The 22,598-nt window shown below is 38.7% G+C and overlaps 1 protein-coding gene across 1 annotated transcript in view; it reads right to left on the minus strand.

Moving 5' to 3' along the window:
* LOC141805861 (matrix metalloproteinase-17-like) overlaps positions 1–22,598 on the minus strand; it is a 182,392-nt gene that overhangs the window by 39,608 nt on the left and 120,186 nt on the right. Inside the window, exon 4 of the mRNA XM_074691070.1 lies at positions 10,358–10,644. Coding sequence (XP_074547171.1) covers positions 10,358–10,644 — 287 coding nt within the window. The remainder of the gene's footprint in view (positions 1–10,357; positions 10,645–22,598) is intronic.

The raw sequence follows: 22,598 nt of genomic DNA on the forward strand, positions 1-22,598 counted from the left end.
GCCAAATGAGCTCTTCAAATCACCACAAAAATAGGACTTGAGAAACATTTCTACGAGGTGTATTAATTTTTTAAAGTTATACCACAGCCCATCTGGAATGATTGAAAAGATTTTTTGACCTGTACTGCAGCCAGTCACCAGGGGGAGCAGTTTTTGTGGAGACCTTACTTCGAGCTGAGCAAGATGACCTCCATTTTTTTTAGTCTATGGTCTCAAGACCTAAGTGTACCACCTCCCAAATGTAGCTATTTGCTGAAACCCCACAGATTTCAAGCCCTGTGATTGGTCCTCTGAGGGGGTCATGCTTCCTGTGTTTACAAAATCTACAGAACTGATGCACATTTCATCTCTAGTGTCTCTACTTTGTCCTTCCTTGTAACAGCTGTTGTATGATAAACATCAACATGTACCAGCTTCAGTATTATGTTGAGCTGAAAACAGCAGGATCAGCAACTGGTGATCTGATGATTGCAAAAGCTCCATTTCCACCAAGTGGTTCAGGTCAGTTCGTCTCAGTACAGCACGCGTTTTGTGGAGTCTCTTTGACTAAACTGGGACAGGTCCCCAAATTACTGACCTGTACCGCCCCACTTTTTGGTGCCCTTCTGTTGAGGTGCCAGACATACTGATCTGACCCTAGAAGGTGGATCAAGAAACACTGCAGTCTGTTGATTGGTGGAAAGAACAAGCCATGACTCTGATAACATTTTCTGAGACAAAGCTTGATTGTTCAGAGCCACATGCCAATCATAAAGAAGACAAATTGCTGGATGTCTTCCATCGTTGCTCTTTGTTTGCACTGCTGTGGAGTCCATCCTGCCTACATCCAGCTTACATGCCGCCTACCACAAGGGGGGAGCATGGTTGGCTGTGGAAACTAACAGGATCTGGCTTAATGATCCAACCCGTACCATAATGAACCATTTGGTGGAAACAAGGCTTGAACACGGCCAAAGGTAAACTTAATGTACTTTTTTGTTCCTTAGAAATAAAACCATTAAGCTTTTTTGCTTAAATTTTGATGGTTATGGCTGACAGAAAACCAGAGCCAGGAATCCAATGTCTCAAATTATTATAATACTAACTAAAATAAATAAAAAATGTTAACAATAAATAAATATCCCACTTCATTTATACTCTGCTTTCTTGAAGTAATTATGAAATACTGCATCAGTCTATTGTGGCATGGAGGCACTTATCCTGTTCAGGTGTGTTCAGATGTTACTGATGGTTTTTTGGGGTTAAATAATCGGATAATCTTCTTCTTCTTCTTTTTTTTTTTTTTTACTTTATTGATGTAAAACAAAAAAGTATTTCAACATTGTTCTTTTGTTTTAAATGTTGCAACTGTACGGTTTAAGACGAACTTTCTCTAGTCAACAGTACACACCTCTGAATTAAATCAAGTATTAACACATAAACATTATTTGTTGTTACTAATCCAACAGTTTATACTTATAAACACTAAGTAGATAAGTATAAATAACAGTATTATCCCTACAGCCAGTGGGTAATTAGCTTTAGCTTTGTGCTTCCAGTCTGTGTGTGTGTTCCTCGCTGTGACTTCTTCGCCCAAGGCAAAGTGTTACACAAAGAGTTATTGTGTCATGTCAGAATTAATGGAGAGGAATGGAAGTAAGCATCATTTCCTTTTGTGAATATTTAGAATGTTAAATTAGGCATGTTGGCTGCCAGAGAGAAACGATCCTTTAAGCCATTTAACTGACAGGCAGGCTGCAATACAAAGCAGGAGACATGGGATATGTCACGTCAATGGTTAGCATTCAGCACGCGACACTGAATGGCAATCAACATTTAGTTACATTGAGCTCTAAACCATGCTCTGCTAAACGCTACGAGAAAAAAGAGCTCAAAGAGTCAAAGTAAGCACCATCATTGACTGGGAGTTGTTTTTCATTAAACGTCTCTTTAACCTTGAGGTTTTGCAGAAGTGTTGAAGGCTTTTGTTTGACATTTTGCAGCGTTTTGAATTTGGCCTTTTTTCAACCGTTAGAGGTTATTAGTTCCCTGTCCTTGCTGGGACATGTCAGGGCTTGTTTTTCTCTATCAACTGTTGATTGTTCAGATCGTCATTTTTGTGCCTCACAGAAATAAACTTGTTTACACTCTGGTACAGAAAATGACTTCAGTCTGAAATGTTAATTTCTCTAATGACACACACAATATGGGGGGGGAATTTTTCCTGACATGCCAGTTTAGAAGATACTAAGATGAAAGGTCGCCCAATCAGAGGCCCTGCTCACCAGACTAACTGTCAAATAGCTAAGCCCGCCTCATTTCCAATATGGCCTCCACCGACCATTTACTTTAAAACTCCCTATCAGACACAGATGAGTGACATCACAGAGACTACATCCATGTATTATACAGTCTATGTTTTGCTCAGTGTCACATTTTGCTTCAAGAATTTGTTTTTGTTTTTTTTACCAGGCTGTAAATATTTTTTTTCTATTTCTGCTGTGAAAATGTCTTTGGCTTGGTGTGTGTATGTGGTTTCTGATACTTCCAGAGACAGCTTCTAGTGGACACTCCATGAACTGCAGTTATACGCACTCCCACATTTCAACTAGTTTTACTGCCCCTTGTGGCCAAATTTGCACATCCCAATGCTTGCCCTGTTTTGTCAATTGTGTAACATGTTCAGCAACAAATCTCATCCTGCATCCCTCTGAAAGTCTAATGTGTCAACGTTTAAATGTTGCCTTTGATGTTATCAGTCTTCTACCCCTCCCTCTTCAACGCACTGAAATGACCATGTGAGTTCTCAGTCTGTTGCTGATGGCCTTGTTTGTTCGCTGTGACTCCTGCACCTTGTACCTGCAGGCAGTGAGAACAATGTGCTCCTTTACAAGTAGAGAGAGACAGGGTCGACTCATTAAGATGATGCTACTTCACCATCCAGAGGATGACTGATATCCAAAATGTTTCACTGGCTGGCTGAACTTTTCTATCTGAGCTTAAACCTTGAACAGGAATTAGTTTGATTCACAGTCTGTGTGGGTAGAGGAGAAAGTAAAACTTTTCTCAGAAAAGAAGAAAGGATGTGTAAGCATAGATCTTAAAGCATAGATCTACAAAAATCCATTCACAAAGAAATAGAGAGCTTTTTAAAATCTGCTTTTGGAATAAAGTTTTTAAAATCAACCTGAGTTACTTGAATATTACCCTTCTCAAAGACAGGCTTATCGTTTACTTTTTTTTCCTTCTTTGTTTATTTTGAGTTTTGACTGCTCTGTGAGTCACTTTTACTTTGCACGTTTCGTTTTGTCAGTCACATAAAAAGTCTTTCCTGTGCTAAGTTGTATTGTTTACCATGTAACAGGATGTATAATTGAAGGACTTAAAATACCTTTGCAGTCACCAAACTTGGCAAAAATGAGCCAAAGATATGAAAAGTTCCAATGGGACTTATCAGCAGCGATAGTACCCCTTAATACTTAAAACTCACCTGCTTTAACATGTGATTGTAAGATTTGGTAGAGATGCAGAATGTTTATTTTCTTCTGCAAAAATAGCTTATTTGATGCATTTTGTAAATCCACAAGGAAATGGATTCATAGTCATTTCTAGACATGATAAAAGTTATGTTTTGTTAAGGAGGCCACAGCAGGCTGGTTGTTGGCTGTCAGGGCTGGTTTAAGATCACAGGAAGTTGTTCATACAGGTCACATGCTAGGGACGGGTCCAGATACTTATTATCTGAGAAGCATTTTACATTATTCTGCCAGATAAAAACATGAAAAAGAAATTTAAAATCTACAGAAGCTGACATGGACAGATGTTTCACTTAATTGTATTTTTAAGAAAAGCTTGTGGCTAACATTATGCTGGAAATGAGTCAAGATGCTGGATCTGTAACACAAAACAGAATTTACGTTTTGTACATTTGTTAAAATTAATGATAGTTTGATTTTTTTCTTATTTGAAATTTGATTAAAAATGTTATTATTTATTTCTGTTTTAACAAAAGAGGCCATAAATAACATGACTGTCAAGAATAGTGATTCATTTCAGACATACACTGCTAATCCCAAACTATATTTCATCAGTACAAAGTTCTAAAATGACGCAGGCTCCCCTAAACCATGAAATCCCCTGTGCTTAAAACATGTCCCAGTCCAGCCCTGCACCACTGGCTGATATATTTAAGTTTGTTAACATAGAATTTACACTAACTGTTCCTTCAGATTTTTTTTTATTTTTGATTTCTCTTATTTTTAGGTTTTAAAAAAGTACTTCATAAAGTAAATTACAAACTACGTTCTTCAAAATCACACCTTTCATTGTGGTCTTACTTTCTCTGGGACCATTTTAATGGCAACCCGTGATTCAGGGGACTTCCTACACTGAAAATCTATCACTATCACAGCTTGTATGACAAATCCAAAGAGCATTATAACTCCACTCTGCTGTTCCACAGGAATCTTCAGTGTCTGCTAACAATGATTTGGTTTTTACTGACTGCAACTTCATCTTCTGCTCTCTTATCAGACTCATTTTCTGACACAGCGGGGGACAAATTTCAGCAAGAAAAGCTTTGAAAAGATATACTGAGCTACCACCTGGCTGGCAACAACTTTCAATGTGGAGAAAAATATATATTATTGGATAATTTCACAGTTAGGCAACATTTTCCCCCAAGTTACCAAGAGAAAAAACACAAAAAGAACAGAATTACTGAGATCAGTTGTTCTGAAAAGAACACAGAATATATAACAGTGCTCTCTGAATAGGCCACTTCTTCACCACATCATCAACATGTTTGCTTTGATTATTTCTATAAATAGTACTCAGTATGTTCTCTATGTGGGTAAAAAAATAAAAAAAATCAGACAATGCACACAAACAGGTAACACAAGTGAGTGTTTAAGAGAGAGCTGTTCACACATGCAGAGGGATATTTCAACCAAAAGCACATCCAGTGCTGTGAAACGACCAAAATGTCAGCCTGAAGAATCTGAACACCACATTGCTCTAGAGATACACAGTTAATTGGGTAGCTATTATCCTTTCAAGTGCATTAGAGAGGAAGAGGATTTGAAATTGTACAATTAACAAGGACCTTGACCAAGCGATAGGTCCTGTTTGTTCCAGGGTTTTGAAGATGGGGAGTCCCAAAGCAAGAACATGGGAAAGATAACTGGGCAATATGTCGCTTTGATAATCCATGATTATGGTGTCTCTGGGATACTGTCTGCATAGAAAATCAAACAACTCTATCCTAAAAGCATGTGACGTAATGAGGTTAAGTTCAGGTGGTTTTAACAGTATTGATTGGGCAATAACATAAAAAGACATCCCACAGAGAGCTGTCATGTTTTATTTCACACTGCTGTATTGTGTCAAGGAAAAGAAATAACCCTGAAAAACAGAACATCTAACAAGGTAAGATGATTCACACTTGGCGTCTCTTCACTCTGTGGTAACGCTATGGCTGTCGTCCATTGGACTGCCAGCTCAGCTGAGTCATTTCAACCTGCAACAAATTCTCTGCACCTGCTTTTCTTCAAATCTTCACCCAGATCATTGTTTGTTAGCATGATGAAAAGATTTAAAAGCTGTTGCCTGTTTGACGACACTCTGAGGAGGTTACAGACCCACTGAGACCAGTTTCTAGAGAAAAACTCAAATACACCCTCTTCTTTCCTGATATTAGATTTCAGCAGCTCAGCAGCACTTGTCTCCATAAAGGTTTTTCCTTCATGGCAGCATTTTACTATAAAACCTGTAGATACTGTTTGGCATAAATGGGACCCTTCCAGATGTTTCAGCCACCCACACCATGGGCACTGAGGCTACTCCATAGCACCACAGATGGTGGCTTCTGAACTGTGAGCTGGTGACAGTACTGGGGGCCCCTCTCCAAAAACATGTTATATTTTACATGTTTATGTTATAAACATTTTTAACTTGTATCTGTTATGCTGAGTTTTTACAGAGAGTCATTTTTGGAAGAGCATGCAGTGACTTCCAGTTCAGAGTCATATCCTCACCATTACACCAGCAGCAGCTGAAGAGTTGATACAAGGCAGGATGGATCCATGTGTTCATATTGTTTCCTCCAAATCCTGAGCCAACCGTCTGAATGTGAAGCAGAAATCCAGACTCATCAGACCAGGAGATGTTTTCGCTCTATTACTGCCCCAGTTTGGTGAGCCTGTGTGAATCGTAGCCTCTGCGTCTTACTCTTAATTGGGAACAGGAAAGGAGTAGAGACCAGCCCGTATGGCATCAACAACCATGACATGTTCAGAGTCTCTTAAATCACCTTTCTTCTCCATTCTGATGCTCGGTTTGAACTTTAGCTGTTGTCTCATTGCGTCTAAGTGCATTGAGTTGCTGCCATGTGATTGGCTGATTAGATATTCGCGTTAATGAGCAGTTGAACAGGTGTTCCTAACAAAGTGACTAAAGAGTGCATGTGTCCAAAATACAAAGCAACAGCTAGCTTAGCAGTAAGTCTATAAAAAGGTTAAAATACAAAGAAAATAAAAGGAAAACAACCTAGCGCCTACGTGGGTCACCAGAAAACTGTTGTTTTGTTTTATTTGTATGTATCTTTGTGTCAGTTTAATTTGAGCATACACTTAGATTAGTCTCTGTGGACAACATTCTGACAAGTTTTGGTCACATTTTATTTTTCTTTGACTGATAAGTAAAAGTCATCACGTCATGGCCGTTATCTTTAATTAGAGCGTTTTCACTCTTTGAACTCTTTCAGTGAGATGATCAGAGATTTGTATCAAAGTTGTACAAAGGCTTTAGATCTTTAAAGCACCTCAAACCCTCCCATCAACATAATGACGCTGTGCACCTGCTGGCTGAACAAGGTAAGGAAATACACTCAGATTGAAATTTCAATAAATATGACTGTGTTTTATTTCAAGTCAAGAAACAAGCCCACTGTGAAGAAATGTGTTGTCCTGGAGTTTAACAAAGATGTTAATGAACAAAACAACATGTGTGTGCTCATAATGATTAAGGCTTCATTTACTTTGTACAGATGCTCCTAACTCTGTCTGTGGTGACAGGTGGACTGACTGACATTAATCACCCTCTCTGGAATTCAGCCTGTTATAGTACGATGGCCAGTAGGTGTCAGACAATTTGTAAACCCCACAACACAACAGTAATACAGACACAACATTAGTCAAGTATGATCACTTAAAGAAAAGAAAAGAATGTACTTCATTAATCACAAAAAATTCATTTACTTAATGTGTCTGTGAGGAGTTTCTTTCTTATCTAGAAAAAGTCTCCCTTCTGGATATAAGCCTGATCTTGATCCACACTTCAAAATGAGATTATCAGCACCAATATTACAGGTTACAGGTTATTTTTGAATGCAACTTTGTAGCTTCCTGATTGGCTCCATCAGGGCTGGATTGAGTTACAGCATGTCTCTATGACAACACCACGCTGACTGACAAAGTTTAATACAGAGAATAGAGATCTTTGTTTTTCTCTGCTGAAAACGATTTCTGTGATTAATTTTGTAGTGGTGGTGGACACTGGAGCCTAACTGTCAGACAGAAAAAGGACAGAAGAGCAGAAGAAAGATAAACAGAGGAGAGATAGAGCATGAGCTAAAGGCTAACACAGGAGCATAACTGTTAGTGCTAATGTTGATTCCAACCCACAGTCAGCAGTTATTCTGCAGTGGTCTGCTCAAACTTGAGAGTCTATCAATAAAATGAAGAGTGAGGTTACATTAGCTCTGATTGGTAGATGACTGGCAGGACACAACCAGGATTCACTAATGTTATACATTACAGACATGTCTTAGAGCAGTGGTTCTTGAACATTTTTTTCAGCTATGTACCCCCTATGATATGTTTTTTTTAATTTATTTTTTTTTTTTTTTTCGCCAAGTACCCTCTAACAAGCACAAAGCAGTTTTGGATGGAAGAAAAAAAGAACAAAGCACTGTACTCTTAGTGTCAATTGAATATGATATTACATTTATGAACCTAAACTTGGATTCAAACATTGATTAAATAAATGGTGATAAAGGAATTTTGCTTGGTTGCTACTTTTTGAATATACGTTCTTGAATCTTGCGTACCCCGTGGAGTGCCCTTGCATACCCCCAGGGATACAAATACCCCCATTTGAGAACCACTGTCTTAGAGCACTGGACTGCCAGCTGTGCTAAATATAGACAGCTACAAAACAACTTACAAACTGACAGTGTTTACTGCTTGTCACGTTAGCCTACAGATACATTGAAGCCCCAGCCTGCCGATAGTGCTGCATATCGCCAGCTGCTATAACGTTTGCTTGATTTCACGTTTCAAACTGTAGGGCTATGTAACTGATAAATACCTTAGCTTGGCACATTGTATCCAGTATAAAGGTTGCCTTGAACAAAGAAAGTTTGTTTCCATCCTATCTCTTTTTAATTCCAAAACAAACACACACAGCAATAAAAGTAATTTACGACAGTGTGCAGAGACTCCGGCCAGAAGGTGGTGAGGCAGTCCAATTAAAACAGATCCTCCTCATAGCATCTTTCAGTATATCTTTGTAGAGGTCACACCTTGTGATATTTGCTGGTTATGTGTCATTTTTTATTTAGCTGTATGAGTCAGTCATGTCATAATGTTGGCCTTAAAGCAATATTTATTATAGCGCGAGTTAAAAAAGAAAATGATTTTCCAACTTTCAAAACTTTTCTGTGTCGGTGGTAAAAACTAACCTCTTTTTAGCTTCATTTATGGCTGTACTTCTGTTGTCTTGTTCCGTTTGCATAAGGGTTGAAGCTTTTGCAAATCTTATGACACTTACCAACCACTGTATCAATCCATGCATTGTGACAGAAAGGTTAAATACAAAGTGCTGAAAAATATGGATGTAGAATGTCCACTAACGTTTCAGTCTGGTCTGGACTTTATGAGAATGTTAATGCTTTCATTGGTGCTCATCCTAATCTTTTTCTTCACCAGACTGTTGTGTACAAATGTCAAGTGTCATGTCAGTATCTTTTTCACTCATTCCACAAAGAGCCCATCTTTCAGTGCACTGTAGCAGGTCAGCAGGGTGCAGCACATTGAACGGCTTCACTAAAGATGAGTAGTACTTCAGATTACCACTGGCTTTGTTGAGTGAATGAATTTCCAGCCATTGTTGCACTGTGTCTTCAGAAGCAGGCTGATATTCTGCTGGAAACCTTGTGTCCACAGCTCGGGAAATCTCATCACTGTGTCATTGTGCCCAAATCACTCTTTTATTGATTGTCATTGAAGCAGCTGTTAGTTGTCAACACAGATTGTAGCGTTGCTGCAAGGTCTGAAAGAGACGCTTTCCTTTCAGCTCTGCCCATAAATCAAGTGAAAGACTTTTCTGTAGAGAAGAATTATGAAATCACTTAGATGGCACTTTAGTTTGTTATTTTCCCTCCACAGTCATTTGTTTGAAAGTTTAAAACCTTGAATTCTTGCCCATATGGCGGGGTTTATCAAACAAGTGTGATCCATTTCAGTAACCAGTTAAGTGAAGTTGTTTAAAAGAAGAAGTTATGGCCATTAGGAGCGAGTGAGTGTGGGTTGTTTATGGCATCTGGGGTAAGGTGCCCTTACGATAGAAAAATATACTGCAGCATATTGGAAAATATCATGTTATATATTAGGTAATATATTCCCATATATGAGATTTATTATTTATATTTTCCAATATATTGCAATATATGGAAAGCGGCAATCATTTGTATATTTTACAATATATTGCATTATATCTAATGAATATATCATATATTGTATATATGCCCTCAATATATTATTCCATGTATATCATACTATATCAATAACATATTACAATACATTTCAAAAAATATATTGGTACATACATTTTTCTTTCGTAAGGGTAAGCACTACTTTTACACCTCCCAATGATACAACTTTAACTATTATTATCACTAGTGTTTGAGTCACTCCTCTGAGACATGTTCCTGAAACCTTAGTGAGCTCAATCTATGATTCTGATTCATAAACCATAAAATATAGAATATAGGACATGAACAAAGGGGACAGTAGAAGTACAGCTGGGCCTGGAATACAGTTAGTGTTCTAGTTCTGGGTATACAAGTCTGTGTGGGTTTAAAAGTTCAAACATTCACTCATTTTCCAGCAGTGACTCTTTTGTTCATATTTCATTTCTTAGAAACAGCACGTCTGACACATTTACCGCAACATCACTCAATATTCATGGAACCCCATTATTTTTCTATCTCTACCCTGTTTTTGATGCAGAACCACTCTGTCCCTCAATAATTAATCTGGAGTGTGCATATTCAAGCGCATGTGTACAACACTTGACACTGAAAAGCAAAGTCTCTCACCTGGAGATCTGAAGGTCCAGGCCTCGTCATCATCAAAGTGTGTATCCCCAGCTGTGAACCTCTCTCCAGGGAAAAACGCGTGAGCCACGGTGCCCCCTGGTCCATCAAAGGGGTATCCATCATTGTGGTCGGCCTTTGTGAAGTCGATCTGGATATCTGCATCACTTCCTGCCACCTCGTGGAAATTAAGTGGTGCGATGTCGCTCCAGACCTTCAAAGCGTAGTACATCAGGGCTCTTACGGTGTCCCTGCCGAGTAAGGCTGAATCTTTTGGGAAGGTCCTCACTCTGGGAGGGAGAGAAAGGAGGAAGAAAGACGTGTCACACTGGAGAAGAAAGAGGGGGAAGAAGTTGATGTATCTGGGTTCTGTTTTGTTGTTTGCCTCCTCTTTCCTGTAGCAGATTTCTCAAAGCCCCAGCAGACACAATTTTACACTGATACTGGGAAAAATTCATAAGAGAAACTGAGCAGCTCTCCGTTTAGTGATCTGAGCAGCCTCTGGAGATAAAAAGAGGACTAAAAAGAAAAATGAAATGAATAAAATCAATGGTATGCAGATGTCACTACATTTGGAGCGTCCCCAGGACTCAGGGATGGTCTTATTTCAACATTTTAGCAGTTACTTGTAAAGTAGATGAGCCCCCGCTGCTGAAAACACATCTTCTGTAAACTCAACTGGATCACGCTGCTGGACTTGGACTAAACAAAACACAGCAGAATGACTCGTCATGTCTCACTGCCAAAACGTGCAGATATCTGTAGTAAAAGCTTTTTATCCTGATGACCTGCCGACTTTTTCACGGCCAATCAATATCATTTTCACTTAAAGTAACTCCTGCCACAAGCTACATTTCAGAAGTTTCATCCCCTCCAAAGCCAGACCAGCAGCCTCTCAGACGGGCTCTGAGCTGAGGATGACCGGACCTCTTCTGTCAAAGTCAAACTTCTGAACACCTGCCTGAGGAGCTCACTGCAGCTCACAGCCAGATCCCTTTAATCTTCCAAATCATTTCTCAAGGCGTACTCATTCAAATGAGCCAACCCTGTCTGTTTTATCTCTGTATTAGTCTGGCCCTCATCCAGGACTCAATTTAAGCTTTTTTTTTCAAAGTTATTTCATTTCCTGTTCTTCAGTTTTCTCTCAAAAACTTTGGTGTCACCTTTCAACTCTTTGGTTGATCCCTTTTATATTTCTCTCTCAGCGTTTGATCTTTGGTGGGAGCAAAGAATAACCAGTGTTGGATATTTCATTCCACTTCCAGCTCTCTCATCCAACTTTTTGTGTGTTTAATAAATCCCACACTCAGAGAAGATGCCTCCAGAAAAAAACAGAAAACAAAAAACAAAAAAACAATAGAGTTATTCTTGAATTGCATGTTTCACTTTGGCTTGAACTCAGTGTTTCCTCTTGTACAAGATCAAAAACAACTGTCAGCTCCTTGTTAGTGGAAAACCAAAACAGTGGCTGACAACCAAGTCAAAAATGCAGAAAACATCTTTTTAACTCAACAAGTTATTCAAGTGGCCATTAGAATAAACACAGCAATAAATCATGTCATATTTCTGAAAAGAAACTCACAAAACTCTTCACAGTTTCAAATGCTTTATGCTGTTTGTATTTGTGTGTAACTGATGAGTAATTAGTTATAGTTACTTGTTACTTTCCCCAAAAAGTAGCTCAATTGGTAATTGAATTACTCCTTCCTACATGTAACTAGTTACCAGGGAAAGTAATTCTTGAGTTGAAAAACCCTTTAATTTTGCCAAAGAATCCACTTTTACAGCAGGTTTTTCTCTGGGTCATAACGTTCACGTCTGCTCTTGTCTTTTCCATCTCTGATGTTGAAGTGGTGTCTGTTTACTCCCATTCTGAAAATGAGGTTAATGTAGAGCCTGTAGATCGACCCTGAAAACTCCAGTTTTAACCCATAGACCGCTCAGCACTCTCAGATTAAATCTGCAGCTCCTGTCCTGTGTCTGTCTGAGTGATCCAGGTCAGATAGACCTGACAACTCTCCTGATTTAGGAAGGATTCTCCTGCTTTTTAACCCTGTCTTTGGCTCCACTCCTAACTTGTAATTTCTCCAGATTAACTCCTTATTTTTAAGTCTGCTCCTGTCATCTCTGATATTTTTTCAAGTCAAAACAAGTCGTCTACTTGTGTCTTACATTCAAACCTGGACAAGCACCCCCCCTTCTCCCTGAAGTTGGTTTCAGCCAAAGACGCTGCAGGAGATCCTCTCTGACTGCAGGTTACACAGACACACACAGGTAGCTGTGTGATATTTGTGGATGAAAAGTAATAAGTAAGTAAGTAATTTTAATAAATTTAATTTAAAGCCCCTCTCTGAGCCTGGCTAAGCGAGCCAAGCTGAAAACATAGTAACACTTCTCATCTCACTGTTAGTTACTGGAAAAAGGTAACAGCATTAAGCTGTGACGGGGTTTTTTGGCTTCAAAACCATTCAATGCTTAGGGGAGAGCGGGGTAAACTGAGCCACTTTTTACATTGTTTGACCTGTAGGCAAGTGGAAATGAAACTGAAGTGACATCAACACATGTACATTAATTTCATGGTATCTCTCATCAATGGAAATAATTAGAACACATCCACAATGATTGGTCATGGAAATATAACCTGTCAAAAAAATGGTCTTTGTGGCTCAACTTGCCCCAGCTAAGGGGTAAATTGCTCCACCTCAGAGGGTAAACTGAACCACACAGGGGAAAGTTGACCTTTTGACTTTTTTGGTAGCGTTCCTTGAAGTTGATGAACCAATCTCGACCTAAAAGAATAGGGACATTATTAAGAATCTGTTTAGCTACAAGACCAACTGTTTACCTGAGTTGAATTGTGATCTCTTCTACACTACCTGCTGAACGGTTAGCTTTCCAGCTCTCGGGAACAGGGATATCGTTCTTTTTCTGCCATTTCGTAGGCTAGATCACAGGATTTCTTCGCCGTGAGGCCATGGAACTGGTCAGCCAGTTTTTCCACATGGTTTTCCAGGTCTTCCTCTATCTCCCTCTTTGCGTTTGCTGTCCCTGTGAAGCCTGCCACTGTCACTTCCCCTCCCTCTTTCTTTTTTAGGAATCTGCGTAAGGTTGACCTGTCAATATTTCTCTCTGTGGCCACTTTTCTTATGGATTTTCCACCCTGGACTTCTGTTGCTGCTCGCCGCATCTCCTCAAGGGGTGTTGAGCCCCAGGTTGTCTTCCTGCTGTATTTCCTCGGCATTCTAGCTCGTCTACGATGTTACACATATTTAAAAAACAAAACAAAAAACTAGGGATGCAGGATATTGGATTTTTGCCAATATCCGATATGCCGATATATCCAAACTCATTTTGGCCGATACCGATACGGATACCGATAATCACAAGTTTGTTTATTTTTTTCACTGTAAAGAAAGCTAAGTCTATCCTGTACTGGAATTTATATGTTACTCTTATTGTGACGGTCTTATTTGTTTAAGAAACACACATAAAACAAGACAAAAAACATTTGATTTTACCATAAATAAGAAATGTATAATTTTCTCAACCTCAAGACATTCAGTATTGAAATACAGAAAAATAATTTCTTTAGATCACATGAACTGTAAATGTACAATGCATTTTTAAACATAACCAAGTTGCATTTGATTATTTTAGAGCTACTGTAACAACCTGGTGACAGACACAGAGCTCTGCAGTGCAAATAAATGAGGAGCTACATTTTATTTAAGGAGCTTATTTTTCAGATGGAAAATAATAATAATCCTAACTGAATAGCACCTTATCAGCTGTTCATATCGACAGAAATTTTCATATCTGCCGATACCGATAAACGTGTTTTTAAGCCTTTATCTGCCGATACCTATATTGTGCCGATAATATCGTGCATCCCTACAAAAAACAAATCATTATGTATTACTACACTTCAACACGTTTTACATCTGACACTTTAGTGCCTCATTGTGGGGCAAGTGAAATCACTGGGTCAATTTACCCCAAGCAGTTTGGCTCACTTTACCCCACAGCCAACATTTTGTGAAAAACAACCCTAGCAATTCAGGCTAATACCTCGCTACACGATTCACATGGTTTTATACATTGATAGTTCAGAAACACATTTGATGTACGTTTTTAAATATAGTTAAAATTATTTTGAGTTTAGATTCATTATTTGTGATATGTTGAAAATTTACTTTGACATGCAAAAAATGATTTTTGGAGAATAAAAGTTACTTAACACTTCAACCTGTGTTTCTGTTCACCACAGAGAGCTTGAAATGAGGCGGGCTAACTAAATCCAGAGTCATGTGACCACTGATGTGTACCGTTTCCCAGAGACAGGGGGTGGGTCAATTTACCCACAGGCTCAACTTACCCCGTTCTCCCCTATAGGCAGAGCCACACTGTCTACTCTATATACAGTCTATAGTTGGACCTCCTTTGATGATAAATGCCAGGGCAGTCAGCTGACCATGTGGACAGTCCTCCATGTGCCTTTCTAGCTAAAGTCACATGTGATCACATGAGTTCCTTAAAGGACACGTCTGTGGATTTGCCACCGTGAAATCCTTCCTACAAAATGTCAGGGAGAGAATAATCCAGTGTGCGGCCAACCTTAGCTTTTCCCCCTGCTCCTTCACTACAGTAAATACTTGAGCAGCCTGTTCTACTGTTACTGTCTCAAACCCACCCAGAGCTCCAAATGAGTTCATTAGAGCAGCTAATTAATGAATTAAGAACCAAATATGTCCCTGCCAACATGTTGTCAGGAAGCACATGGGTGGCATTAGGGATGTTATAGCTGAAACCAATGAGTAAGTGGTAGTTTGGAATGAGGTTTAGCTCATTGAGATGCAAATGAATTCAGCGAAAGTCACTTCAAGTCTAATCAGATCGCATATTCTACGGGGGACAAACAGCGCGTCGTTAGTAAGATTATTTTCTCGCGTTGATTTGTTCACAAAACTGTGCCGACACAGTCCACTAATTCATGCTGCCAGAATGTGTGACCCCCGCTGCAGTCCACGGTTCGTCAAGGTCTCTGCTAATGCCTCGGCCTCCACAGACATTCACCTGCTTATTAGGCCTAATGCAGACGGACGAGAGCGTTTACAGCTGTGTGTGTGTGTGTGTGTGTCTGTGTGTTTGTGGGGAGTGTTGATGAGGGAGAGGGATGGAGAGGTCCAGTGCTGCCCAGTGCTTGTCGGAGTTAAGTATGTTTGTGCATTCAAATGTGTGCATCATCTAGAGTGAGTGTGTGTGTGTGTGTGTGTGTGTGTGTGTGTGTGTGTGTGTGTGTGTGTGTGTGTGTGTGTGTGTGTGTGGCTGTAGGAAAGACGGCCAAGGTCAGAGCTCTCCTGTGATGCATATCAGATGTGCCATGGAGACCCAGGGATCTACTTGTGTTTACGTTTGGAGAGTACAGGTGAATCAGGAATGAGTGTCAGATTGTGTGCTCCATGTTGCCTGCTTTAAATCCAGTTAGCCGTACAGATCACGTCAGGCCTCAGGGCCCTCAGCCGATCTCACAGCTTTAAACCAACAGCCTTATTGATCTGATTTTAATCAGGTGACCAGCTGTGACCGGATCAGATGTTTACTCAACGACCGGCTTTGACCATGAACCAGGCAGCAGTTTCACATTCATGTAAGAGTGTTTGAGAGGATTAGTCCTTTACCTCTTCTTTAAAGAAAACCTCAGATTGGAGAAAAATAATCAATGAATCTTTTATTTGTAATGTTTGAAAAGTGAGGAAGAAACACTTTAGTTTGTTATTCAACATGGTTTACAGCTGTCTGTCTCAGTGAGTCATTTGGTTAAGCTTCTCATTTTTAATTAATTAACGTTCAGTTGTGAAATTATTCTTTCTGAGCTAAAACACTGGCTGAATGTTTGACCTGAGCAGTTCTGTTTACTTTTTATCAATCATAATTCATTATTTACCTGATCCAACTGGAGGCTTAATTTGCCGAGATGATTGAGTTTTATTTGCGTGCATTGACTTAGGGTAAATAAATTCTTCTTCTTAAGTTGTTTCATGGTAAAGACTGATGTTTGAAAGTGTTAACAATGCAATAAAATCAACATCACATGTCTGTTGTCTGCTTCTCTCTGATATTGCTGTTGAACATGTACAGAAATTTGCACATATCTCCTGCGACATATCACTCACTGGTACCTCTAAAAACTTCACATTTCATGCTAGGAGGGAAAGCTTGCCAGGTGTAGCAACAGTAACCAAGGGGGGCGGGGCTTAGCGATGGGTCAATTGGCTGAAAAGTCTGTCAATCTTAGAGGAGGGCAGATCGTTTTGTAGTTGTGTAGTCTTGCACCAAATATCTCAGCGGAAATGGAAGTACGACTTCTGATTTGCACTCGTAGAAAACAGAGAATGTGTGACTCGTGGGGAGGATTCAAGTGGTTGTAGGTTGCAATTTGTGCTTGTGTGTTAGAGGACACAGCTATTTTTGTGGTAAATCATTTCACATACTTATTGCACAAGTTCACATTCAGATTTGCACATATTCAAATTCTCACCGCACCTTCACTTCATACCATACAGGTGCACAAGTATGTTTTGCACCTAGTGCGCTGCAACAATAGGTGCAAAATGTGAGCGTGTCGGTGTTGAAAGATGTGACTTGTAGAAATGTGATTTGTGCACCTGTAAATGTGATTTGTGCACCTGTAAATGTGATTTGTGCACCTTGAATTACGATTTTGTGAATGTCTATTTGTGTGTTGTATATATGGGAAGAAAAAAAAATCAACAAATACAAGAAATGATTTTACAAGTAGCTACACAACTCATAGAGTGTGGGAAATCTGATTTACTGATACTCATACAAATTCAATGTACACAAGTACAATTAGGATGTTACAGGTGCTCAAACATTTTGCACCTGAAATAACTTCATAGGAACCAATTAGTATCTCGAGGTACGCATGTTGTGTATTTACTTTGTGGGCACAAAGTAGTATTTTGTGCACTCAACTCTTTTTTTTTTTTTACCATGTCATGTCTGGGGCTCCGTAATTCCCTTTAAAAAAGAAAAAAAAAACAAAAAAAAAACAAAATTAAAAAAAAAAAAAAAAATGTTTGGTTGGAGGTAACATCAGCTCTGCTTGCTAGATGACTGGCAGGGCATAACCAGGATTCACTTACTTACTTATTACTAATGTTACATGTTACAGACACGTCTCAGAGCACCGGGCTACCAGCTGTGCTAAATATAGCCAGCTACTAAACTACAGTACAAACTTATGTTTGCTTGATGTCACGTTTCAAACCCCAGCTCTACATAACTGTTTATAAATACCTTACCTTGTATCGGTCTTTGTCAGGTGACGTCACATCTGCAAACGGCGCAGTGCATCTTAACGCACTGATCAATATTGTTAATTGTTGACAATTTTTCAAAATATCTTTCCCTGGCATCTTTGGTCAGCTTATCTCGATATGGTTTCCGCTCGTTTGGCTTTTGATTTTTTTAGTTTTAACATTGTATAAAATCGTAGAGCTCCTCACTGCCTCTTCGTTTACCTCTATTGTTAACCTCTATTGTTTACATCCGTTTACCCACCAAAATGGCAGGAGGGGCTTGTAGATGACTTCACTGACAAAGACTGATTGTTGTAACCAGTAAGAAGTCCTGATCAAAGAAATGTAGAGTCAAAAGGAAGATCTGATGTCTGTTTTTGTTTTTTCTTTTTAACAAACACAAGCATTATTAAAAGTCATGTCTCTATCACTGTGAGCGTGTGACTCCAGCCATCACTCCAAACTGGTAGTCCTCACAGCCTCTTTAAACAAAGTTAACATGAAAGATGTGTTTTTTCTGGGAGAAAACATTAAGCAGCTTATTGTACATTTGTTTTATATCCATACTAAAGGAAAAAACTGATGATCCACAAGCACATTTTCCCAAATTGACAAAACCTCCTGGTAATGTAAAGCATTCTATCAGACTATTCATGTGAGAACTGATTTTGAAACTTTAAAAAAAAAATCTTTTGTCATATTGCTTTAGAATAACACAGTCAAGAACATCCATGAATGAGGCAGTTTGTGAACAGTCTGTGTTTTCCAGTCTAAATTAAATAATAATTCTCCATCTGCCATCCTACTCTCAAAATAAAGTGTCAATTTTGGGAAAAAATATTATAACCCTGATGAATTATTGAGCCAGGAAGGCCAGGTCTGTGATTCATACAATTCAAATAACCTGGGTTTTTATTCCCCTAATTGAGAAACATCAGCCAGAAACATCAGCCAGACTTAGTGAGAGTTTCCAAGGATTTCAGACTGTTCCTCGTGATCATCCAGAAAAATTTCCCTCCATGTCCCTTCAGGGGCTTTGTAGTAATCAGCTTAAACATGTTGAATCAACACTCTGCTTTCTCACTTTGTCACCCTACATAATTCAGTTAATCTTCTTACCATAACAATCCAATAACAATCATATTTAAGGTCATTAAGACTCAGAGAGTAAATAGATTTAGAGTTTGCCTTTAAGTAGCTGACACACAGTGTTTAAAGACTGGCTGATGAAGTCACTCCACACAAGCACACTGACATTTTATTTCACCAACACATGAGGTGGCCTCTTGTAGTGTTCAGGTTTAGGATGAGAAGTCTGTGATATTTATGTTACAACAGTTTAACAAACGAGTTTATGATATCTTTGTTTTCCACTTTTCAACACAATGCAAGACTACTCTGGTACTGACACCCCAACAAGTTATTACATGTCTTTTTAAACAACAGCTACATCCCTCAAAACATTCATTCATTCATTTATTCTTCATCACTTTTATAAAAATAACCCTTTTTAATAATCCCGAAGTAGCTTGAATAGTTTTACATGTAAGCCACTGTGTCCTACTATGAGGTATTTTGGCACAATTTCCAGCGCCAAAGTTTTTCTGCTAATGTTTTGCATCACAAGACATGTGGTATCTAGAAGAGTCTGAGGAGTTGTGTCTAACCTATCACCAGACTTTCAGTAGGGGATCACACAGAGCCCGCAATCTAGTCAGAAAGCCATCAGTCAGAAAGTTAGTTAGGATTTAAGAATATCAACTGTACCCAAAGTAAAGGGTGACCCAGCAAAATTCAGGATGAAATATTTCATGATTTACTAGATAACAAATTTAAATGTAATTTTTTCCCCCTCAGGTATAAACTAGACGTGTGTACCTGACACTTTTCTATTTCTTGTTCAACATCAACCTCTTGATCTTTTCAGTTTTCAGTCCTGAGATTTTGTTGTTCCCTCCTGAGGCCTTCCTGTGATCCAGACTCCTGGTGTTTACACACTTCTTTCTGTTGAAGTCAGTGAAGGTCCAGCGAGTCCTGACATTGATTTGATAGAGGTCATGCTCCTGTCTGCAGTCCAGGAGAAACTCGAAGAGATTGCCATTGCCATCATAAAAAACACACACACATCTAAGTTATACATAAGTGAGGAAAAAAATGCATTTGCATCTAAATTTATTATGTAATAAATCATGAAATATTTCAACCTGAATTCTGCTTTGAGTCACTGACTGACAGGCCTTCTGATTTACTGACCAATGGGCCTTCTAAGGATAGAATCAGTCATCTCTGAATCCGAAGACGTACTGGTCAGTCTGTGGGCACTAAACCCTAGAAATGTCCCTGGTAGCAGTACCAATGGTACGTGAATGGAATTAGCCAGTGCTGATGGGTGCTTTACATACGTAAAAAAAAAAAAAAAAAAGCTACAAAAATGGTAAAAGCACTTGAAGAGCAAGTTTTGTTTGCTCATATCTCTGCTGTTTTTTTTCATTTTTCTTTCATTATTCTGTTCATATTTATTTTACAATTTTATATATTTATATTTGATGTTCTGATTTTGTTTGTAACTGTCTTTTATTGCCCTTTCTATTGCCTTTTCCTCCTTTCTCACACTGAGTTCATGTTTTTAGCTTTTATCCTAGTCCTCATGGTCTCATTTTACGTTGTATGGTTCTAGTATTGTCTGGGTCCCTGACTATGCTTCCTGTTGCCCTCATGCATGGTGTCTTTCTGCACAAGTGCCTCTTGAACTGTGTGTTTTGTTTTTGTGTTTCTGTGCTTTGTTGTTGTTTGTGTTCCTGTTAAAGCACTTTTTAAACTTTTGCTTTTAGAAGGTGCTATATAAATAAAGTTATTATTATTATTATTATTATTATTATTATTATTATTATTATTATAGACAGATATCGTAAAATTACATTCAAACACCGAAACATAGAACTATGTGAAATAACAGTAATCAAATACAGTTTCATAGTTGATTAATACCTGTTCAGTCAAAAAGCGTTCAAATCAGATTCTTTTCAGGTTGATCTCTGTAATTTCATGGTATAACTTATTAATTTAAAGAAACAGTCAAATCAATCAACAGTAATTTCCTTATAAAATACTATTTTTTCCCCATGTACAATAACAAAGTCATAACGCATAAAAACAATATCTGTATGAAAAACTAAATATAAATTCCTGCAAATTTACAGTATTAATATGTAATTTCAGAAAATGAATATGATGTGAATGAGCGAATGTGACTTATCACTCTCAGTGGTCAGAAAGTGAATACAGTTTATTTACTATGACTCCTGTCTAAAAGCCTCTATGTCCTGCTACGGCTGACACTGTTGCCAACAAACGTTCATAAGTAATGAGTTTTTGTTCTTCAGGCTTGGAGTTACTCTGGTCTGACCAAACTGCTTCACTCTGGACCTGAGAGGGACGAGGTCAAAGCTGCGGACCTTCAAACTGTGTCCTGTGTCTGGTTAAACTGATTGATGATGCCGTATCTATCACTGATGGCTGACAACTATTGTTGGCAGAGCCCTTCTCCAAAACCACACCATGATTTACGAGGCCCACCCAGTAGATCAGCTCTCAGTAAATGTTCTTTGTAACGTTCAGGACTATACACATTTGTAGCAGCCTAACAGAGTCTCATGTTATGTGTTGGATTGTGTCTTTAACTTCTACCATCGTGCAGGAGTGAGGCCAAAATCTCCCCTGACATCATGGCTGCTAAAAATGCAGTATTTACATCCTGTCACTTCCTGTATCTGCGGATACTTAAATCATATTCTTTACAGGGAAAAAAAAGACCTCTGCATTTACTGAGCTTCATGCCTGTGCTGATAGAAGAAATGCAGGTTTTAACATCAAAGGTTCCCCCTTTGGCCCAGAAGTGGTTTAGATTTCTTTAAGGATAGTCTTGGATCAGTGGAGTAGAAAGTGTAGCAGTATTAATCTAAAATCAATCTGTTCTGCTTGAGTCTTTTCCAAATTTCCATCCTCTAATCTTTATTTTCAGACCTTGGAGAAGGTTCCACAGAATCCAGAGACTTTTCTGTTTTACATTCAACAGAATTATTTTAATCTGAGAACTGATTGATGAGAAAACAGCAGGGTTTATTTTATTAAAAAAAGCAGACCGTGTGGGGAGCAAAAACAGGTGACACTGACTCCTGTTTTGATTTCCCAGCTCAGTTTAATGTTTACATGATGATAACTCGTTACCTGCATATAAGTGCAGCCAACAATCCAGATAAAAATTTCACAAAAATTCAACTAAAGCAACTTTTTTATTTGACCTTGTGATGGAAAGCCAATCAAGTACATCAGAAGAGACTGAATAGATAGACTAGATAGAAATATTCCCTCCCACCAGAGATAATTGAGAAATGTGAGGAAATGAAGAGAGGAGAGAGGATGGAGGAGATTTGTTTTGACAGCATCAGCTGATCACCTCTGGATCATCTGTCAGTCAGCTCTAACAGCTGTTTGTGTGTCTGCACATGTGCGCTGTAATAACTCTGATCAAACAGAAACAGTAACAGAGCTTTGTCTGTTCCTTAAACCTGTTTATCAAACACGTTACCATGAAGAAAACCTGTTCTCTGTTTGTTATGTGTGCTGTTTAGAAGCTCATGGATCATTTTACCGGTAAAATGTGTCATTTTTAGACTATTTAGGAATTATTTAGCCTTTATCTAGAGCACATCTGATCGTGAACTGAACAGTTTTCAGTATTTATCCTCAGTTATATTGATTTGATGATGGTTGAGTTCAGCATTTTGTGCTTTAAACTCACAGCAAACACTTTATTACCAGATTTATGATCAGTTTCTGAACGATCCTCAGTGCCTGTCCTCAGCTCGTCTTTTCTCTCATTAAACTCCACTGTGTGTGTGAAGATTCATGTAGAGAAGTCT

The sequence above is a fragment of the Halichoeres trimaculatus genome, unplaced genomic scaffold (assembly GCF_033239565.1).
Source record: "Halichoeres trimaculatus isolate MK-OKI-2021-1 unplaced genomic scaffold, fHalTri1.1 fHalTri1_scaffold_16, whole genome shotgun sequence".
Classification (NCBI taxonomy): domain Eukaryota; kingdom Metazoa; phylum Chordata; class Actinopteri; order Labriformes; family Labridae; genus Halichoeres; species Halichoeres trimaculatus.